This window comes from Melospiza georgiana, chromosome 3 (assembly GCF_028018845.1).
Source record: "Melospiza georgiana isolate bMelGeo1 chromosome 3, bMelGeo1.pri, whole genome shotgun sequence".
NCBI lineage: Eukaryota > Metazoa > Chordata > Aves > Passeriformes > Passerellidae > Melospiza > Melospiza georgiana.
This window is the reverse complement of record NC_080432.1, coordinates 66,922,610-66,944,202: the sequence shown is the minus strand read 5'-3', so window position 1 is coordinate 66,944,202 and position 21,593 is coordinate 66,922,610. Positions and strand designations below refer to the sequence as shown.

The following is a 21,593-nucleotide window of genomic DNA, read 5'->3' as shown; positions in this document are numbered from 1 at the left end:
AAATTTTTTTTTTGTAGTTACTATTATCAGCACCAATTTCTCCGGACTCGCAATGTTGCGATGATCATGGCCGCGCAAGTCGCAGCGGCTCCGGCGAGTGCGAACAACAGCAAGGGCAAAGCCCCGAGCCTGCCGGGCGGCCTGGGCCCAGAGCGAGGCCCGGGGGGGGCCGGGGCTCCCGGGCCGGGCCCCGCACTGGGGGTCGGCGAGGGGAGTCCGGCCGGAGGCAGCAGCGTGAATAATTTAGATCACCATCTCCACCACCACCACCGCAGCGAGCCGCCGAACATGGCCAATAACGCGGCTCCCGCCGCTGCCGCCGGTAACAACAACAACAACGCCAGCGGCGGCGGCGGCGGCTCCTCCTCGGAGCCGGCTCTGAAGGAAGGTGGAAGCTCCTCGGAGTTATCTTCATCTTCTTCGTCTTCTTCCTCCTCCTCCTCCTCCTCCTCCAACCCGGGCTCGGCTATGGAGACGGGGCTGCTCCCCAACCACAAGCTGAAGAGCGTCGGAGGCGATCACCCCGCCGCGCCGCCCCACCACCACCATGCCCACCACCCGCATCACCATGCCCACCACCACCATGCCCACCACCCGCACCACCACCACCATGCACTACAGCAGCAGCTAAATCAATTCCCGCCGCCGCCGCCGCAGCAGCCGCCGCCTCAGCACCATCCCGTGCAGAATAACAACAGCAGCCTCGGCGGCGGCGGCGGCGGCAGCGGCAGCAACAACAACGGCGGTGGCGGTGGCGGCGCTGCTCAGCCCAGTGCAGACATGGAGCAGCAGCAACATGGAGGAAAAGACAGTGTTTTGGGCGCTCAGGCCGAGCCCCCCCAGCAGCCGCAGCAAATGCTGAATAAAGGCGCCGACGAGGAGGAGATGCCCGGCAAGATGGGCGAGCCCATCGGCGGCCGCTACGACCACCCCGGCTTGGGACCCCTGGGCGGACAGCAGCAGCCCCAGCAGCCGCCCCCGAGCGCTGGGAGCGGCGGCGGCGGCCTCGGCGGCGGCGGCGGGAGCGGGGGAGGCGGCGGCGGCCCCTCCGCGGTGGGTGTCTCGGAGTTCAATAGCTATTATGGCAACCCTGCCCCTGCCCCTGCCAGCAGCGCTACGGCGAGCCGCGCCGGGCCTTGCTTTGATCAACATGGCGGACAACAAAGCCCCGGGATGGGGATAATGCACCCCACGGCGGCCCCCAACAGCATGGACCCCCTGCAGAACTCCCACGAAGGGTACCCCAACAGCCAGTACAACCACTACCCGGGCTACGGCCGCGGCCCCAGCGGCGGCGGCGCGGGCGGCGGCGGCGGCGCGGGAGCCGTGGCGGCGGCGGCGGCGGCCGCCGGGGCAGGCGGCGGCGGCTACGGGGGCTCCGCGGCGGGCTACGGGGTGCTGAGCTCCCCGAGGCAGCCCGGCGGCGGCATGATGATGGGCCCCGGCGGCGGAGCCGGCCTCGGCAAGGCTGGTGCCGGCGCGGCGGCCGGCGGATTTGCGCGGTTCTCCGGGCAGAACCAGCACCCGTCCGGGGCCACCCCTACCCTGAACCAGCTGCTCACGTCCCCCAGCCCCATGATGCGGAGCTACGGCAGCAGCTACCCCGACTACAGCAGCCCCAGCGCCCCGCCGCAGCCCCAGCCCCAGGCAGCGGCGGCCGCCCCGGGAAGCCAGCAGGCAGCGGCGGGCATGGGCATGGGCAAGGACATGGGCGCCCAGTACGGAGCGGCGAACCCGGCCTGGGCAGCGGCTCAACAAAGGAACCACCCGGCGATGAGCCCCGGGAACACCGGGCAGGCCATCAGCAGGACCCAGGTAACTCCCCGCGCTCGCTTAATGACGGCTCGTGCCTCCGTGTCGCTCGTGTCGGGCTCTTAGTTTCTTTGTAATTCACTTTTTTTCTTCCCCCCCCCCCCCTTTTTTTGTCTTTTATTTTTTTTCCCTTCCCCCCCAACCCCCATTCTCTTCTGGGCCAGTTTTGCCCCTCGCTGCCTCCGTAGCGAGGGTGAGCCGTGCACAATGCACGGCCCCGTTGAGGCTGGAGGCACCGGAGTGTAGCTTTCGCTGCCGAAATTAGGTTGTTCTCAGACCCAATTAATATTTTCCCCCACCACTTTAAAAAGCGTCGGAGAGACGCAGGGCCCGGAGGACAAACAGCTCGGGACGGACGGGGGCGGGGGGTTGGATTTTGTAACCGGAGTGCCGGACCCGAGGGGCTCCCGGGGGATAACGTCCATTATCTTTCACGGGGCCTTTTTTTTTTTTTTCTTCTCTCTTTAACCCGTTGCTTTTTTTTTTTTTTTTTTTTTTTTTTTTTTAATCCCCGAGCAGAACGAGTTGCGCCGTTGCGCGCTCTCAGCAAATTAGTTTGTCACTGATTGGAGTTACCGCAGTGAGATCCACGTAACGCGGCCGCGTTCCTTTCCCTGTGGGAAGAGCGCGCGCGCGCGCGTGTGTGCGCGCCTGTGCGCCCGGTCCGCGCGGGTCGTCCCGGCCCGGTGACTTGCGGGGGACTCGCCCGGCCGGCAGGAGCGCGCCCGGGTGCGCGGGCGCGTAATTGCCTTTCACTTCCAAACACATGCGGAAATAAAAATTAAAAAAAAAAAAAAAAAGAAAAAAAAAAGAAAAAAGGAGAAAGAAAGAAAGAAAAAAAAAAAGAGGGAAAAGTCCTTGGCGTCAGTGAAGGGGCGCGGGCACCGGGGCAGGCCGCCGCCCCCGCTCCCTCCCGCACTCCTCTGCCCCAGCCCCGGTAACTCCGGCGATCGATCGATGGATGCATCCGATCGATAGGCAGGCGCGATGATCGCGGGGCGGCGGGCGCGGCGCAGCGCCTTTCCGGGGCGGCGCGGCGAGGCGCGGCAGGAATGCCGGCTGCCGGGCGCGACCCTTGGAGGAGCGTCCGGGTCTCCTCCGCCCGCCAGGTTGGGAATTTGAATTGTGGAGGTAAACTGGCTGCAACCGTCTCCCGACAGCTGCCTCCGAGTTGACATCTAATCTGCCATCTGATTGGCTCCGCGCGCGCCATTGGGCACCTCGCGCCGCTGATGTAAATAGAGGCGCTGGAGCGGCGCAGGCACAGAGCCCCCGCCGCCAGCACCGCCGGCACCGCGGGGCTCCGGGGGCACCGGGGCACCAGCGCCGCGCGGGCACCGCCCCCCGGCCTGCCCGCGCCGCCCGCCTCGCCTGCGCTCCCATTGATTTGTTTATCTACTTACCGATATTTACTCGCTTCTTTCAGATTTTTAATTCCGCGCTAATTAGGGGCGGTAGGGAAAGTGCCTCGTAAGAACAGGGCTTTTGGACGAGGGTTCGGGTTTTCGGGTCGCGCTCGAGCCTTCTTTAAGAAAAAAAAAGAAAAAAAACAAAAAACCCTGACGAACCTAAACGTTTTGTAATGTTGCATATTATGGATGTTATGCAAGGGATTGGATTTTTATTAAAAAAAAAGAAACCAAATACTAGTTTCGTTGCGTTTCTGTTAGCTCGATGCCTATCCTGTGCATGCCTCTTAAAAAGATCGTGTTTGCATGTGAGCTGCTGTAGGTGAGAAAATGCCGTGTATTGTACAAAGAAGGGGAGAAGGAGCCACTCTGCCAGAGGTTGTGTTTGTTTCAGCTCTGCAACAAATCCAGATATTCGGGAGAAAACGTGCTTTTGGGTTTGAATTGTGGTTAGAATACTTCAAGAAGCATCGGGAGTTGTTGATCTCATTATTTTTCTACACAAGTGTGAGATTAGGCTCGAATTCTCAGTAGGAAAGTGAATTGTGTTAAATGGAGTAGTGCATTAGATTTTTATGGGTTTCTTCTTCCTTCAACAAGATCTTTCTATTAAGAACTGTTAAATCTTTTAACAGCTTTTAACAGCAAGGTCTGACAGGAACAAATGCAGGTGTATGCTTTTGGGGTCCTCCAACGGCTGCATCTTTCCATAAAGTAATGAATAGAATCTGGAAAAATCACCACTTAATATTGCAAATGGTGTATTAATCCTGAAAAAAATAGTAACCTTAGATGAGCTATGTGTGTGTTTGTCTACTTCCGACAGACTATTCCTGTCATGTTTTTAGTTTTTATTCCATTTTCCTTTCTTTTTCTTCCAAGGAAATAAGATTTGTGTCTGTGTATGTGTTAATTTTTACCATTTTTTAAATTTGCAACAGTAAAAGGGTCACTGGAAGCCATAATGTGATGAGGCCTCGTATGCATAACCTTTCATAATTACTCTAAAAATATTTGCATCCTCTCCTTTTAAACAGGTAGTTCAGAATTTGTGGCTTTAAAAGCTAGGAAAACCATTGTCACACATCGTACATGCTCGTTCAGGGTGCTCTTTCTTCGTGGCGGAGATTGTTTACAGTATTTTATTTTTATTGGCGGAGTGAGAGTAAATTAATTTATGTCCTCAGTATGACCCTTAGAAATACTTCCTTATATTTATGGGTTTACATCCTATCTTACAGATTTCTTTTTTCTTTTTCCTTTTTTTTTTTTCTTTTTTGCACTGTAAGGATTGGCATTCAGCTTAGAAAGAATGGTCTGGCAAGAGCACAATTTCTTTGATTATTTTTTTAAATTATTTTTTCCTTAAAATAATTGTCGTAAAGGCAAGACATCATTGTTTTTTATATTATGATTTTTTCATTTAACCAGTAAGAGATTGAGATAATTTTTTTTTAGGTTTTAAATTAATATTTTTGATGCATAAAATGGGTTGTGTCAAAAAGTAGTTACCATTAGGTTGCCCAACCCAATTGGTTTTGTACACTGTTATTTATTTTTAATTCCCACATGTCAATCTCCCTGTAAGTAGAGAAATTGATTGCTCTTTGAAAAAGAAAACCGGAATATTTAGTCCAGCATCGGAACAGAAGGCTTCTCTTCATTTTTCTAATAATCATCTGTGTGTGTGCTCTCGATATGTGTATACACACATTAGAATATGCTCACTTGTCATATGCCTTTGTAAAGCAGATGTTGATTGGCCCCTAAGCCTATAAGGAACTATTGTCCTGTGAACAGAGAGAAAGGACTGACAGTAGGTTACAACATCTGAGATGCTTGTTCAGGAAAGTCTTGCCTCGGCATGGGTAATTTTTGTAATACAAAGAACTGTGGCATCCTACTATGAACTAAGTTCTATATTTGTCCAGCCTATTAAATTATTTAAGAAAATTTTGCTTCTATTTCATTTAATCACCTTACCCAACAGAGAGATGTGATGGAAGCTTGCAATAGAGGCTTCCTGCTTCTGAAGAAATGCACATTTTCGGAGGAGATGGATGTTGCTCACACAGATACATTGATTTCATGGTGGGGGACTTGTATGATGCTAGTACAGTACCTTGTCGTTCAGGTCTTTTGATTATTGATTAATCCTTGACAGCATACAGATATTTAGAGTCCTAAGGCTCCTTTTATTCTTCACTTCTGATTTGCACTGCAGTAGTTTAACACATTAGCTGGCTTCTCAGTGTGCACTTTATACACGTCTTTCTCCTTTGTGCACGTGTGTATGATTTACATACACCTACACAGAAGGAGAGAACCTGAGTCTTTTCAGGAGTACCTGTATGAGATACAGAGAAAGTGTTAGAAAAAAAAAATCTGTTGAGCCGCTCTGAGTTTGTGTATGTATTGTTTGTTTTGTTGCAGAGAAACTCTGAATATGCCCGATTCTGCAGCTCTTTTTATGCCAAATAGATTGCCCGTATTGACAGTTCTGGCTAAGCCAAGGCTGCAGAATCATGTCCTGTGCCTGAAGGCCATTAAACAGCTGTTAGTGTGGTGAATAGATTCTTGATGTCTCAATGGGAGAATAAAATATATTTTTCCCTGTGCAGTTTCAAATAAACAGTTTAGTATTCACATAGCTTCTATTTAGAAGTAGCAAATAGCAATATTCACAGTTAGTAGCATCTATATATATATTACGACCATATATTTGACACTTTGTGGTTTGGTGTTCAGTTATTGGTTTCTGTAGTAGCGCTTGTGCCTACACATGGAACAGCAGAACCCTGTGTACGAGATACAATGAAGAAAGAGAGATGCAAACCTGCCTACTCTGTTACTGCTTCCATAATGTAAGGATTCTTCTACTAAGCAGTCGATTACTGTCATTTTGGCATTCTGATCTGAATCTCAGGGTGCAAAAACTAAGGCATTTAATCCATTGCTAAATTTTCTAGTTACATATGTAAAATAATGTTTTTGAAATTACTAAGCATGGTCTGTTAGGTGATGCTTGTTCATTCTGAAATATTATCTTAGTTAAAACTAGATTAAATTCATGCAATGAAAACAAGTTTGATTAGCTACTGATAGATCTTTGTTACTTTTATTCCTCAAGTGTTTTGTTATAGGTATTTTGACATTCTAATTGTTAATGTGAGAATCGCATAGTTTATTTATTCTTTGGTCCCTGAGATTGTACCTGTGCCCTATACCAGTTACATCTTCTATTACTTCTTCAAAATGTGCCGTTTATCAGGAGGCTTTGAAGATTCTCTGTGGATATGTAAAGCAGTGTTGCCACACTCACTGTGCATGCATGCTCAAGGCTGCAGAATTTCAGTAGCATGTGTTTGTGGTAGGCTAACTTGCTAGAATATATTTTAGAATTGTGATTATTAAGGTACTTGGGAAAAAAAACCTTTTTCTTTCAATTTTGGGGCTATTTACATAGTGTTAAATATATGTTTTGGTACGATTGAATGAGGACTTTAATTAAACTTAAATTAAAAGTATACCTTAGTGGTTTTCAAATTTGTTTTGAAAACTACTAAGAGAAAAGTGCTGCTTAGCGGTGTTGTTTTTGTATTGCTTGGTGCTTATAGAAGCAAATAAATGTAATGCACAAAAATCTTCTGGAGCTAATCATCCTAGAGTAAAATTTATTTTAAGGAAGTCTTACCTATTAATAAATTTAAAATTATTTTTTCGTAGACCTGAAGGATTTCTGTACATTACATGTATGTTTTGCCATTCAGATCATAGTATTACCTTTTTACTTTTTCTGTTTCCCAATGGTACCTGCTCCTGCTCAGTTTCACACACAAATGCTGATGTGCTGGCATAGTGCTGCAGTGTTTGTGTTGCAGGTAGGCCAGACAATTTCCATTGTTGTACTTCCAGTTCTGAGAGTGTGGCATCCAGTGATCCACCAGGAATACGTCAGCTCCAAAAAAGCCAAACACATCTGTGGTGGTGTTCCACTGCAGTTAAGGTATCCTCAGGGATGAATGTATTTTAAAAAACCTATCTGAGTCTGTAAACAGTGGGGACAGTGGCTAATTTGTACAGAATTGATTTTGACTACCTTTATCTTCTCAGTAACAATATTCCAAGTACATTTGATCTTTACACTGTTTTTCTAGAGTGCCTTGGACTGCAGTAAAAAATTATTCTTCCTGTTGTGTAGGATGGGGAAACTGAGGCACATTACAGCCACTTTGCTTCAGACAGGCACACCTGAGGGCAGGTGTTTTGGAAATAGCCAGGGTCTTGGTGCCATAAACTCTAGCTTTTGAATAAATCCAGTCTTATTGTGTACACATTCTGTTGTGGGAGAACGTAAGCTTTACTTGAATCTATTCAGTGAGTAAGAAGACAAATAACTGAGGGAAACAAAGGATTTGTCTGCTCTATCAGGACAGTCACCTTAAACTAGAGGCACCATAATTCAAAATTTCAGTATTCCTTGCACTGTTTTATCGTTACAACCCAATATCATCTATATAAAGATGCTAGATTTCTCATAGAAATTAAACTCTGAGGGAACTTGAGTTGAGCAAGTGCCCAGGAGCTTAAGGAGTGTTGTGGAACTTGTCTTTTGATGAGTATTCTGCACAGAGCACCGGTGTGTGCTGGGGCGGGGTGACTGCGGGGCTGCACACAGACTTCCTTATCACCAAGTCCGGTTGTTTTATCTGGCAGATACATTGTCTTCAGTTTTGAAGTGAACAGATTTGAGGCAGAAATCACAGTTGTTGTCTTACTTAAAGATTGCTTTTCACATAGGAGTTGTTCTTATTGCAAATACGAAGTACCTTTTATCAAACTTTTTATTCGCAAGGTGGGATGCTTATGTTATCTGAAGGTGCCTGCAGTTGTTTTGGAAATTGGGAAACCTGAGATCATTGTCCTGATGTTCTATTAAAATATTTTATCTGTGTTTATTAAAACTAATGAGAAATCTGTGTAAAAGTTTTTGGCAGTTTTTGTTGATACATTGTGCATTTATATTCCATGTATAGTGGAAATGTTAGTTTCCTTGTAAATTTAACAAGTTTATGAAGGGCCTGAATTTCTGAATGTGTAGTGGCCAATTTGTGGATATAAAACAGAGTTGGATGATTCTGCAGCATGTATAAGGAATTGCTTTCAGTACAGACCTATCAGTGTGCGATCTACGTTCCTATTACTTTTTGCATTTGAGTCATTGTGAGTTAGTAACTACATCAGAAGGACTAAGCATGTGTAGAAGTATGTAATCTATTTATTAGTTTTTCTCTAATTTTAAGAGCTGTTATTTAATCTTTCGCACCTAAACATGCACAATTGCCAAATGATGTCCTGCCTTTAAGAATTCACTGCTGTGCTCTGTCCTCGCCCTACGTTGTAGGCTTTTCAGATTTGAAAAGATACTGAATTCAGGTTTGTGATGTAGTAATTGTTTATGAAGACATCCATCTGAGTGATAGGCCCTCTGACACTTCCATCTGTAAATCTGTGCCACTGATCTCCCCTGCCACCCACATCAGTCTCTTTCTGACCATTGGAGGGTTGGGAAAGAATATTCTTCTAAATTTTTAAATTTTTTTATAAATTAAGGAAGTAGATATATATGGAATTTTAGTTTGTTGCTAAAAAAAAGAATGAATATGAAAATAGGGAAAACCCTTGATGTATAAATTCCCTTTTTTTTTTTTTAAAGGGATAATGTTAGTTGTGTTACTATTAGAGTCTTGCAAGCTTCTACTTTAATTTTTTATACTCATGTGGTTTTGGGGAGTGGTGTGGGGTTTTTTTGTCTCTTTTGTTTTTTGTTTTGTTTTGTTTGGTATTTGTTTTAGGTATCTACTTACTCAAAAAAGAAATTTTATGTAGCAGGGCTTTCTCTTGGATGTAATTCTGCCAAGTTACTGAATCAATTTACTTGCCCTTTAAAGACCACGTGGCTAGGTTCACTGTGAAGTTCTGTTGTTGCAGCTACATAGTTAGATTCAGGGAATTAATTGCATCCTTGACTAATAGCTGTTGTGGCAAACCCCTTTGCATTTAGTTTACCGTTGGGGTGGTAGCGTATCTTCGCTGCCAGAATAACAGCCTTTATAAGAAGCCTCTCTTGAAGGGTTTGCGGGTATGGTTATTGAGGTATTTTGCTGAGTTTCTCAAAAGGTGGATAGTTCCACAACAGGTTTTGGTCACCTTTTAAAAGGGCAAGGATGTCTGTGTTGTGTGGCTAAGAGAGGGCTGGCCTGGCTGTAGCAGTCCCTGGTACAGCTGTCTTTCACAGAAGGACCTCAGGTTGGAGCATGGTTGTTCTTTCTTTGTTCGAGTAAAGAAAGGAAATCGGTTCGGAAAATCCCAAAAGGAGGGATCCTCTTTTAAAATATAATTGTAATCATGTGTGCTGCTCCCTGTGTGGACATGGCTTAATTCACAGATTGACTGAAGTGGAATAGTGCCTTCTTTACACAAGCAGTGAATTCAGCCATGGTAAGTAAATTATGTGACTTCAGGAAAATGATATTAGTAGAGAATTGGTGCAGGAATTCTTGGTATCTCTCAGCAGTCTACATGACCTGCATGACAAGATAGCTGGTTTCACTGACCCATACCTCAGTTTCCCCATGTTAAAATAAGGATAATATTTGCCTTGTTTAATCATTTGAGTTTGATGTGCAGTTTTAATTTTAATTACTGAGTAAGGCAGAATAAATAGGCAGCCTAAATATTTGTAACATGGGAAGGTATCCAGTCTGCACTGTGCCTTCCTCTGTTTGGATGGGATCAGAGACTTGGTGTTCCCAGCATTGATCGTGTTATTTGGTTAGCTTGTCAGACTTACTTGTTTGTAAGCAAGATACTGAAACATCAGCTCTGAAAATTTCTTTTGAAAGCACAAGGACAGGATTTGTAGTTCTTAAATTTTATTCTTTTAAAGTTAAAAATAAAGATAAGGAGGTTTGTTTTGACAGCATCAAAGGAATATGCTGGTTTGTTTGCAGCCTTTGATTTGGATGGAATGTATGGAGTTCTGTATTTTTTTTTTGTTGTGTAGCAATTTATGTTGTGAATATCTTGGATTTTCTGTTTATATGAAACGTTAGTATTGATGTCTTATTTTCAGGCACGATTAATGGAAAATAATTGCGCTTTTGTGAATTTTTTTTAAAATTTGATGTTTCTTATTTGATTGAAATTCCCAAGCAAAGAAAATGAATAAGCATGTTCTTCAGAGCTGTTGCCGTTTTAAGTTTATCGTTCACCACAGAAGCTATTTAAAGTAATATTTTTTGAAAAATAGAGGTAGGTACATTTGAGGCTGTTTTAGCTGCGTACCAGCAGTAGCAAAATAATTTTACGTGTCAGTTTTACCTGTATTTGAAAGTTGTCCGTTGCTGTGGGCGGAAAGGCCGAGTTGCGTGCGGGAGGTCGGTTCCCGCTCGGTGCCGGCCCGCGCTGGCCGTGGGCCGTGCCGGCCGTGTGGGTGCCGCTGGCTGCTTTGCCGCAGCGGTGCCTGAGGGAGGCATTTCCCAGGCGGGATGCGGCCCCGGGAAAGGCGCGGGGGGCGGCGGGGTGCGGGCCGGTGGCAGCGTCTGTGCAAGTTGCACACACGGAGCGAACTACTTCGCTTGTGTGGCGTCACATGATCAAAATATTTTCCCCTTTGCCGCTGCCAGAAGCTATCTATTGCTTTTCAGCAGCCTCGCCGCTCGGGCAGCGGGCCAGGCGCTGCTCCCGGCCGCGGGATGCCCCGGTCCGCAGCGGTGGGACCGGCGGGTGTGGGCACCGCGTCCGTGTCCGGCCATGGCCCCTGGCGGCCCGGCTGCCCTGGGGAGAAGGGAGAAGGGAGAAGCCTTGCTCTGCCTTCGCATCTGAGGAGCAGCACCGTGTGGGGTGTTTCTAGCATCTTAACTGACACTTACTTTACATTTAAAAATTCTGCGAGCAGAGAGATACTGCATTTGTTTGTCTTGTATGTTACGTTTTGGTTTACAATATATGTGTTTTTTCTTTTAAATCCCGAAGCTAACACACATCCCTTGTGATAGCCCCCCCACTTCCAGCCTGGCACAGAGCCGGTTTTCCTACTAACAAACTGTAGGAGCTACTAATTCAGCAACATTTCTGAGATTTTTAACTTTCTGCAGAATGCTCTTTTTGTTGTTGAACATGTGGTATGCAAATACAAATGGAAATAGTGCTATGGAGTATTTTGTTGTGGGTTTTTTTAAGTATTAAAAACACATTTTGCTTTTCTAAAAAACCCCATAACCAGACCTTTTAATGTTTTGATATAAATAGCAATTACACTAACTGAGATCCAACCACAACTAAAAAAAAACCATTTAAAATCATTCAGAAGAAAAGTTCCCAATTTAATTGAACTTTTCCTTTAAAGAGGAGGGACTGATGGGGCAGCAGCATGTGAAACAAAGTGTCTCGCATTTCTTGAAGTGATCAAGGTGTTGGAGTAGAGGCCAATGTTCAAAGATTTTTCCAAGATTTAGCTGGAAGTCTAAAGGCTACTTCAGTCTAAGCTGTTGAGGGCTTTATATGTGATTGCTGATGGCAATCAGAACATTTTCTGGATTAATTGAGACCCTTGAAAAGTCTTAGATTTAGGTAGTGGACTGGTTGTTTCATATATCGGGACATTTAGGGATTTGGTTGTTCACAGGAAACTTGCTAAGTGCAGCTGTTTGAACAAGCAGTGGAGAGGGATTCTCTGTCCTAGGAAGACTTTGCATAGCCACACATTCCTCCTTTTAGTTCTTCAGCTGATTTCAATAATAATAGCAACAGTAACAATACACATTCTCATTAAGAGCAAGGTTGAGGAGGGCCTGAGTGAGCTGTTACTTTGCTGGAATGTGGCTGACAGAATGGTGGATGCAGTCTTCTACTTTTTCTGCAGATCCTAATGTTGTTATGTGTCAGCTCTGTTGTGTGGTGTGGTTGCTCAACACTCTTCCTCTGTATTTTCCCCTTCAGTGAGTGAAATATTTATTTGTGGGTTGTTTTAATCTGTTTCATTTATTTTCTTCCCAAAGTCATAGTACTTTGTTTTATCCAAATTTTTTGCTCCTTTGTCTTGTGATACTTCTTTTTCTTTCTTAAGATGTCTTTCTCACTTTCCAAGTCATCGGGGTGATGGGAAAGTCATCCTTACTGTCTTCTGCAATTTTAACAGTTGTGTAAAGAGTGATCAGTGTGACTGTATAGTCACTGAGAAAATAGCTTTTCAGTGGTCCAGGTACCCATCCATCTCTCTGACTAGTATTTGCTCCTCTGTGCTCCAAGTGGACAAAAGTTGTTGGGCAAAGAGTGGCAGCACGGAAAGTGTCTTCACTATCCAGCTTCCTGTGCAGGCTCTCCTAGTGACTAGGGGTCAAGTTGCATTTAAGAAAAAGGAAAAAAAAAAGTCACTAAAAAACCAACCAAGCAAGCCCCCAAATCCTGACAAGGCTTGGCAGTATAACAGTAAAAACTGTGCAAGTAGTTATCTATGGGTGATGGTGCTGGTATTTTTGTTTCAGGTTCCTCTATTGCTGATCTTCTATCTTCTAAGCAATAGCAGACTTAAAGGAAGGAAACAAACAAAGGAGACAAAACCAAGCTGAAATGTAAATGTTGATGTGCATAATTTTTTACCTGGCATGGCAGGTGTGGTTAAAAAAATTCTGTTTGCCCAAAATATATTTGAAAAGATGTCTACATGAAAATTCAAGTGTGGTGTTGCTGTACATGTGGAAAGTGTAGAAAAGACTGGAACTGAGGAAACACTTGGCATATGATTGTCTATATTAAGTAGTGATGTGGTGTACTAGGTAGTTCTATACAATTTTATAGAACTTGATACTTCATTTCATAGATTTCCTTTCCTTTTAATTCTCTTCAGAAGATTGGGAGTGCCAGCAATGGTTGTTTGTTATTCCACAATGTCGTATTTCATTTGAGGGGATGTATCTTATGAAGGTGGTGAATGAAGCCTATTTCAAAAGTGAGTTAAGGTTCCATTGTTGTAGAAGAATAGCTTAGTGATTCAAGAAAGAACTGAGGCCAGTTTCTTCCTGTGTAAGTTTCCAAATTCTGTTGCCTTGCCTGTAAATACACCTAGATGTTTATTTGCAACAATCTTGTTGCCTGGAAAAAAAAATCCCACAGTGTCTGATTTACCCTCTGTGTTTCTTTTCTCTACTCCTGCTTTTTAACATTCAGTTTAAATTCTTCATTTGCTTGTGGCTGATGTCTTCCTTGATGAGATGGAAGAAGAAAGTAGGTGCTTTTTCTTAAAGGCTGCAGCTAGTCATGGCACCATAATGGAGGGTTCAAATATTTATGATTTCTGATGATATTTTTACATTCTTGAAATTCTTGGTCTCGCATATGGTTGTCTGTCTTACTTGAGCAAATTATCTCAGCCTAGTAGAAGTAGAAAGAAATGCAATTTTCCTCTCCAGAAGTGGGTTTATATATATATATATATATATGTATATATCCAAAGAGACAATGAACATGACGGGGTGGGGTTTTTCCCATTTTTTTCCTCCTAATGTTTGATACTGAGCATTCAGTAACATGTTTTGTTTGTCATTTTTAGATTAATACTTGGGAATAAGCAGCAAATATATTTTTAAATTGAGTTCAGTCTATGTACATCGATGAGAAGGTCCACGAGGGTATTCCTCAGAAAGACAGCTTTTTGTCCTTCTTGGCTTTTAAGGATCACAGGCTGAAACAAAGAGCAAATTAACAGGAGAAAGTTTGTAACATATAAATGCACAGGAAAATAGGTGTTGATCCAAGTGGTCGTCTTCTTTTTGTGTAGATACCAAGCCAGAATTTCTCTTGGGGGAAGCTGAAGAAAACTTGAAAATCTTCGTTTATTTCTGCATTTTTCAGTAGCCTTTTGTTACACTCCTTGAGTACTCTTTCATCCAGTTTAGTGTTGCTAAAAGATCTTGCACCACTATAGGAGTCTAATGGTTGTCTGAAGCTGATCTAAGACTTCACTTCTGCTGTTAAAACCAGTCCCCACCTTTTTATCAGCTCCCTGCTGCTTCCCTTGTGTCATAAGGTGAATCGCATCCGCTCAAGATTTGTCTGAAAACTAATCTGCCAAGTAAGACCTGTGAATGTTTAGCTTTCAGCCAGATCATTGAGCAGATCTGAGTTGCAGCATAATCTTTGCAGCACAGAGGTGAAGCAAGGGAGAATATGGCCACTTTGACTGAGGGTGGGCATCAGGCCATGGCAGCCCCTTTGGTTGTGGTACAAGCGGTGGTTCTGTCAGCCTAAGCTCCTCCTCCTACTTTGCCTCTTGAGTGTAAAATTAGTCTATAAATAATGACAGGCAATTTCTTAACATTTGTCTGGAGCAGGAAGCCATTGTTATCCCTCTCTTAAAAGGAGAGAAACTGAGGCAGAGAGTATTTTTTTTTCCCCAAGGATGATAATTATACAGAATGCATTGATTGCAGTGGCCAAATAAGTTGTGAGTATCTTTGAAAAATATGATATCAAGGGTGGAACTCATGTAACCATATGTACTGTAGGCATTTGTACCTGATGTTTTTGTGGATCTTTGGTGCAAAAAAATAGTCAGATCTTCATGTGAATCATCTCATCCTAAAGTAGATGTGTAGTTCTGGTCTAATGAATCCTGCTCCTAAAGTTTCATGGTTTTCCCCTTGCTCTAAAGAAAGTCTAAGCTGATAAGCTCAGGTGTTGATGTCAAAGGGCATGTGAAGTTAATTCCTTCCACTATTTACAGTGTTTTCATAAAGGCAAATGATTCCAGACTTGTGTTGGAGTTCTGGACTAACTTAGCTTCCTCTTCTTGTCTTGCTATAACCTGTTGGAACTAATGGTTTTCATACCCATTTCTGCTTAAGCTTGATACATTTCTGTTTTGTTGTCATTTGTATAATGCCTATTCAGAGATTTTTTTTTTTTTGCTGCTGCTGCTTTTCTTTTGATATGTCAAATTTTTGCATGTAAGAACTGTCAGTATTGTTTATTTTTTCCCAGCATATTTGCAGACATACTGGCATACTGGCAAATTTGAAAATACCAGGATGAATTTCCAGATCAGTTGACCTTCATGCTTAGGTACGCAATTTCCTCTGTACACAGATGCAAGCTTTTGATTTGGAAATAGGGCAGCAGTTTTGTTGTGTAGATGCTGCTTCACAGTCCACTGCAAACTCTTTACCCACTGCTGGTACTTCAGCATGCAGAGAAGTGAGCACCTCTGGGAAGGAGCTTCCCTGCTGTGGTGATCCTCCTCACCCAGCACTGGTGCTCCCTGTGACTGCGCATTCCCCCCACTGATTGCTCCAGGGGGTCCCTCTGTGGGGCATCGTGCAGAGTAGCAAACCCAGTGAGGGCTTTGGGGGGCTGAGGGGCTGTGCTGGGCATGGGGAGTTAGGAAGGGGCAGCCCTGCCAGGAGATCTCTGCCACCGAGAGAGACGGTGGTTGTGAATGCAAACAAGGTTTGTTCTGAACACTGCGGGTGTGTTCCAAGGTGATGAAACTGGTGTTATGCTGAGGGATGAAATCGTTTAGAACAAAAGAAAACACAGGGATGCCTATCCTGCATAGAGCTCTTCTTGGCAGTATCGTGTTTTCAAAATGGTTGAAGAGGAAAAACCACAATTTGCTAAACAGATTTACCCGTGCATCCTGAAAAATGGGTACCATAATCCTTAATTATCTCTAGGCTCACTTAGCCTTTCTTAGTAAAATATTTCAAATGCCCAAACTGAAGTATTATTGTGATTAATAATTCCACTGGTATCTTTGTAGCAGGATGTCAGTGCTTTCCACTTTTTGGAGGCTAGCACAACCACATTTTTGTTAGCATCCTTTTTAATGGATCTTTCTCACAAAGGGTGTCAGTTTATTTGGCTTAGGCTTAGGTTTTGGAGTTAGGTATCTGAAAAGTTGCTTGTTTTTAAAAAAATTCGGAGGAGTCTTTTGTAGTGTTAAAGTTTTTGTCTCTTTTTCGGTTCTCTCTTATAATTTGAGGTTCAACTAGTGGCATGATTTTCAGATATACTATTTTCCCCCCAGTGTGTACAGGGGAAGGGGGAGGAGGAAGCACAGCTTCCTCAAGGTTGACTGAAATGTTTTAACTTCTACAGCAAATGAGGTGAGAATGAAATTGTCAGAAGGATAGAGACTAAATTATTGAAGCACTTGACTGTTTAAAGTGGCTGGGGATGTACTATAAAAGGTGCGAGTCTAACAGTCAAATGTGTAAACAGCACCTTATTCCTTCCTTGTACCTGATTTCTCACCACTTGCTTTATATGAGAGCTTAAATCAGTGTGGGAGATATTGCAGACATTCTCAAAGTGTTAGTTTACAATGCCTCCACCAGAAGAACAATCTATTACCATATAGAATAGTAGAGAGAAAAGCGTTTTCAAGGAAGATTAATTGAACTAATTCATCACTTTAAAATGAAGAAGGTGCATCAAACAAAAATAAAAGCTAAGTATTTTGTGTGCTTCTATTGGAATTTGATAACCATTTGTTTTGGTAGAAAATATATGTGGACTGGGCATCTAGTTCGTGTCTACACAGTAAAACTATGTGCTATAATTATATGCTATAATTATACCAATATAACTCCCTATGGAGACACTCTTATACCAGAATAAGAGTTTTTATGGTTTATCTTACTCTGCTTCCAAACCACGTAAGCTTAAGAGGGAGAGGGTACTCTTATGCTGGAGAAATTTTCCACACTGAGATAGTTATATTGGTATAATTATGCATTTTTTTTACTTCAGTATAGACAAGTCCCTTGTGCCTTTTCAGCTTTGAACTTTAGTTAAGAATTTCTTGGCTGTGATAAGTGTCTAAGCATTTTTATAGTATATTTTTATAATGGGACTTGGGTATTTAAACCAATTACTTAGGCCAATTAACAGCTTCCTGGGTTGTGGATAGCAATAGGATATAAAGAGGGATCAGAATTCATGTTCCTAGCTGCTTGGATATATCTGCATTTTTGCCCCCCCTGTGATTTTACCAGTATTTGGTGTACAGCACAACAGGTGGAATAGTGTGGGGCTGTCTAATGAGTTCTGTGTTGGACACTTTTTGTCTGCTGTTTCTCATTATTCCTTGAGTTTTGTTGTACTGTGGCTCTAATTGCATGTATTTCCATGGATCACAGAAAGAAGCTTCCTTGATGAAGTTGAAAAAAACTGCTTCCAAAAATGTTAATTGTTTGGAGAACTGCTGAAATTTATTGATCTTTACACAAGACAGGATCATAATTGACTTGCTAGGCATAAATTGTGCAAGGAGCAGCTCAAATTGGATTTAGAGGAAGGGGAAGGTGCAGGAGCCCTGTTGGTGTGTAGTGTAGTCAGGAGGAGGGTGATGATGTGTAGAAGGTATGTTTGGTAGGGATGATGTCTCTTGCCTGCTTCACTCACAGGTGGGTACCTAGAGGGAGGCATTCCCATGGATTGTGCTTTGAAGTTGGCTGTCTTTTCGGTTCTCTTCTCCCCATATCTCCTTTGCTGCTTAGCACACAGCTCATCTCATCCTTACATTTACATCTCCCCAAAACCAGGAATATGTAAACATTTTTTACAGTATTTTCACAGTTTCTGCAAGTATCAACATAAATTACTTAGAAACAGTTTTTCTTACATATCTTTTTTTACTCCCTATGAAAAAATTGGTTTGAAAAACATACCTCTTTATTCCCTTAATTTTCTTTTATCAATGTCTTTAGTATGTTTGTAGTGTTGTAATGTCCATATGGTCTAGTTTTGCTAGAAATTGAGGATTATGACTTGAAATGAAGAATTGCAGAAATGGGAGAAACCTTATAATAAAATAGAAGTGATGTAATAACCTCCAAATCATAGAAGAGCAGGGCTTGAAGTGACACTAACAGGTCATTTAATCTATCCGTCAGCTCTGGGACAGTATACGGCAGACCTAACATTCATGGCAGATGTTCATCTGTCCTGTAGTAGTAACAGACTGAGCAAAAAGAATTATTTATGCTTACTGTTTCCCCTTCTCTCCCCACCCAAAGCTTTGTGCAAGCTGAACTTTACATGGCATTGGTTTGAGAGATTATGGATATATGGATTCCTTCAGGATTATTTCAAGTTTCTGACTTAGTTCTGTTGTTGGGAAACTCCGTGTTTTCTGTCAAAATAGTCTAATGATGTTTGTGTATTTTTGAGTGTAATATCCCATTTTAATTTTATCTGGCTGTCAGTTGTTCAGGTGTATTTCTTCCTGAAATGATTATTTTTCTGTGTTGGCTTTGTAACCAGTGTCTGCTCTTCTTTAGCATTGAGCAGTTTGGTTTAAAAATGTGTAGCATTTCATTTTCATACTTTGACAGTATTTCTGGTGTGTAATCAGTTTCAGTTTTCCTTTTTCATTCAATCTCTTTTTGCATGAAAGATCTGAGCAGAAAAAAGAAAAACAACTGTGGGTAGGAGTGTAGAAGTGAGAAGGGGAAGAATGTGTTCAAGAAATGATAGTACTCAGCAGAAGAGCTGGGTTTAGCTGAAATGTCAGTTTAGATATGAAGTGAACAGTGTGGCCTTAAGTAAAGATTTATATTCTTTGAAGAATAAAGGGAACATATGTTTCAGAATTTTATGTGTGGTATCTGCAGCTCTTTAATCTAAACTGAAGGTTGCAAATGAATGTCAGATGAATAGCATCTTTCTAAAGGGAACAATACCTGAAATTGGAATTGCAGATACCTTGTTGCTAAAATGAGCCTTTGGGTTTGTTTGCTTCATTTTCCCTTTTGGTTATGTCAGTGAGAAACATCTGTCTTTGCTGCTAAATGACCTTTTCTGACTAGGCCAAGTGATTTTGACTGAGTGGACTGTCTTTGAGCCCTCAACAGCTGCAGGAAGGTGCTGATGTAAGTTGCCGCCTTGGAGAAGGTTTAGATGTAAATAAACTCAAATGGCTGTTGCCCCCAGAAATAGCTTATTCAGACTTACAGAAAAGATTCCCTGTAGCTGTACTGCTTCAGTGTTTATGAAGGTAGTGATTCCCTTCTCTTTCCTTCCGATCTAATCTGATTGTTAATTTTACTTCTGTTCTAGATTTAGTAATTTTAGGAAGTTGGGAATACTCTGTTTTGGGTTGTGCCCAAAGGGGGCTCATTAATCCTGAAGATCCTCTCTAACAGTAAAGAAGTTTCTTTGAAGTGTGAATAGATAGCTGTGTTGGTGTTTTTGCATGATGGCTGATGTGGGCTCTCTTAAGGACTGGGAAATAAGAGGTAGGCATAAAAGTGGAAAGAAGCCAAGAGTTTTCAGGCAGAGAGAATTTGAAAATATAATGGTTTCTGCTGTGGGAGAGGGAAGGCAGTTCTATAAATATGGCATTATCAGGTTTCCTGTTAAATAAAATTTTTTTTGGATGAGAAATACTGAAGAAGTGGATCATCTTTCATATTTCTCAGACCAGATATGTCTCACATGCTGATTTTTAATTTAATTTTAAATGATGTGATATTAAAAGAAAATTATGGTCATATATTGAAAACACATCTACTTTCTATAGAAAGTGAAAGTTCTTGATAGTAGTTATACTAAAACTATGCCTTTAATTCTGAACATCCTACACATCTGTTGCAGAGGCGTTCATACCCATGGTTAATCCCACTTCTTTATTTCTGCACTTACCTAGATGTGTGTTATTCGCATGTGTTTGAGCTGAGATGCTCTGGGATGTTCCGTAGTCTGCCAGTATTACAGCGACTTGAGGAGATCTCTATGGTGAGAGAAGGACGAGAATCTTGTTTGATGATCAGAAGGCTGGATTTATTGATATATGATATATAATACATTATAACTATACTAAAAAGAATAAGGAGAGAAGTTGCAGAGGCTTGCTAAGCTAAGAGTAGAATAGCATGAATCTAAAAACAAGAGAATTCTCTGTCTCTGTGTTCTAGAGAGCTTGTCCTGTGATTAGCTCTTAATTGTACACATGGAACATGAACCAATCACAGGTGCATCTTATTGCATTCTACAGCAGCTGATAACAATTGTTTACATTCTTCTTCTGGGGCTCTTGCTTCCCAGAAGATGCACAAATCCTAAAGAAAGGATTTCTGTGAAAAAATGTCTGCGACATGCCAGGATTTGTGGAAGAATTTGTCCCATTTGTTGTGATTGCAAGAAGAATAATGAAGACTTAGTGACTTCTGCCAGTTTTGAGAAATAGATGAAGGCTCTAAGATAAACCAGAATTTGGCATGGTTGAAACCCAGGTCTGATTTTTTTGACCCTGAGTAAGCCACAGTGAACTTTATATTAACTTTGTTCTCTAGAATTCTTCAGAAGTCATTCCCTAATTTCTGCAAAGTTTTAAGCTTGTTTAAAACATGTAGGAGTTAGAGCTGACAGTATTTTAAAAATCAGCATAGCATTTAAATTATAATAACAGAAAGTTATTTTGCTTCCAAAATGTTTATATACTACATGTATGTTGATCGATTTTTTTTTAATTATAGAAATTGAAATTCAAGGATTAACAGATCCCTTAATACTTAGAGTTTTTGACTTGTTTTGTTTGTTTCAGTACAGCTGCTACATGCTAAGTGCACTAGTAGTTTTAGAATTACTTTAAGGGTGTTACCACCGCTACCTTCAAAGTGAAATTTACAACTCGTCTGGTTTTTGTCCTTTTAATTCTAAAATCTAGATGAAATGTAATCCCAGGAGTGTTGTTTTGCTGTTGCAATGTAGTCTTTTTCAGATGATACATGATTTAGTTGGAAACAAATTAGCAGTTATGAATGCCTAAAGAAAGCAATTTAATAAACAAGATTTTTGTAAGACCTAATCAGAATTGTAAAATGATACTTGGGAATCAGTTACATTATACAATAGAGCGGGTGTGACTTACAGGCATGTGTGTGGATTCATGGTTTCTAGTCACATTGTTCTCTCAAGTGATACAAGGGCTTCAACCCTCAGTTTACTGTTTCTTCTAATTTATAACTTAACTATTAAATGTTTTCAGTCAATAATGAAAATTCCCACTCATAACTGTAATTTGTTCTGGTGATTAATTTCAATTTTTATTTTAGCTACTTACAACCTGCCTCCTCCCCCATTTTCTAGTGCTTTAAATCACCTGTTGCTGGTGAATTTGTTTGCTTTGCTCCTGCCCAGGAAGTTAGTTCCATGCTGCTGACAGTGTCTGTGTTGATGAGAAAGGTCACTATAAATGAAAAATAATCACAGGCAGGTACTCACCAAGATTCTATTGCTCCAGCTCCACAATGTGGGTGTATAACTCCACATTCATTATCTGTTTGTAGCAGACCCTTGGGCTGAGCT

General features: G+C 42.3%; 1 protein-coding gene across 1 annotated transcript in view; it reads left to right on the top strand.

Annotated features, from left to right (window-relative positions):
- The first annotated feature begins 288 nt into the window (after nt 1-288).
- The window catches only part of ARID1B (AT-rich interaction domain 1B), a 324,972-nt gene continuing 303,667 nt past the window's right edge, over nt 289-21,593 (top strand). The window contains exon 1 of the mRNA XM_058019477.1: nt 289-1,815. Within this exon, the coding sequence (XP_057875460.1) occupies nt 289-1,815 (1,527 nt within the window). The remainder of the gene's footprint in view (nt 1,816-21,593) is intronic.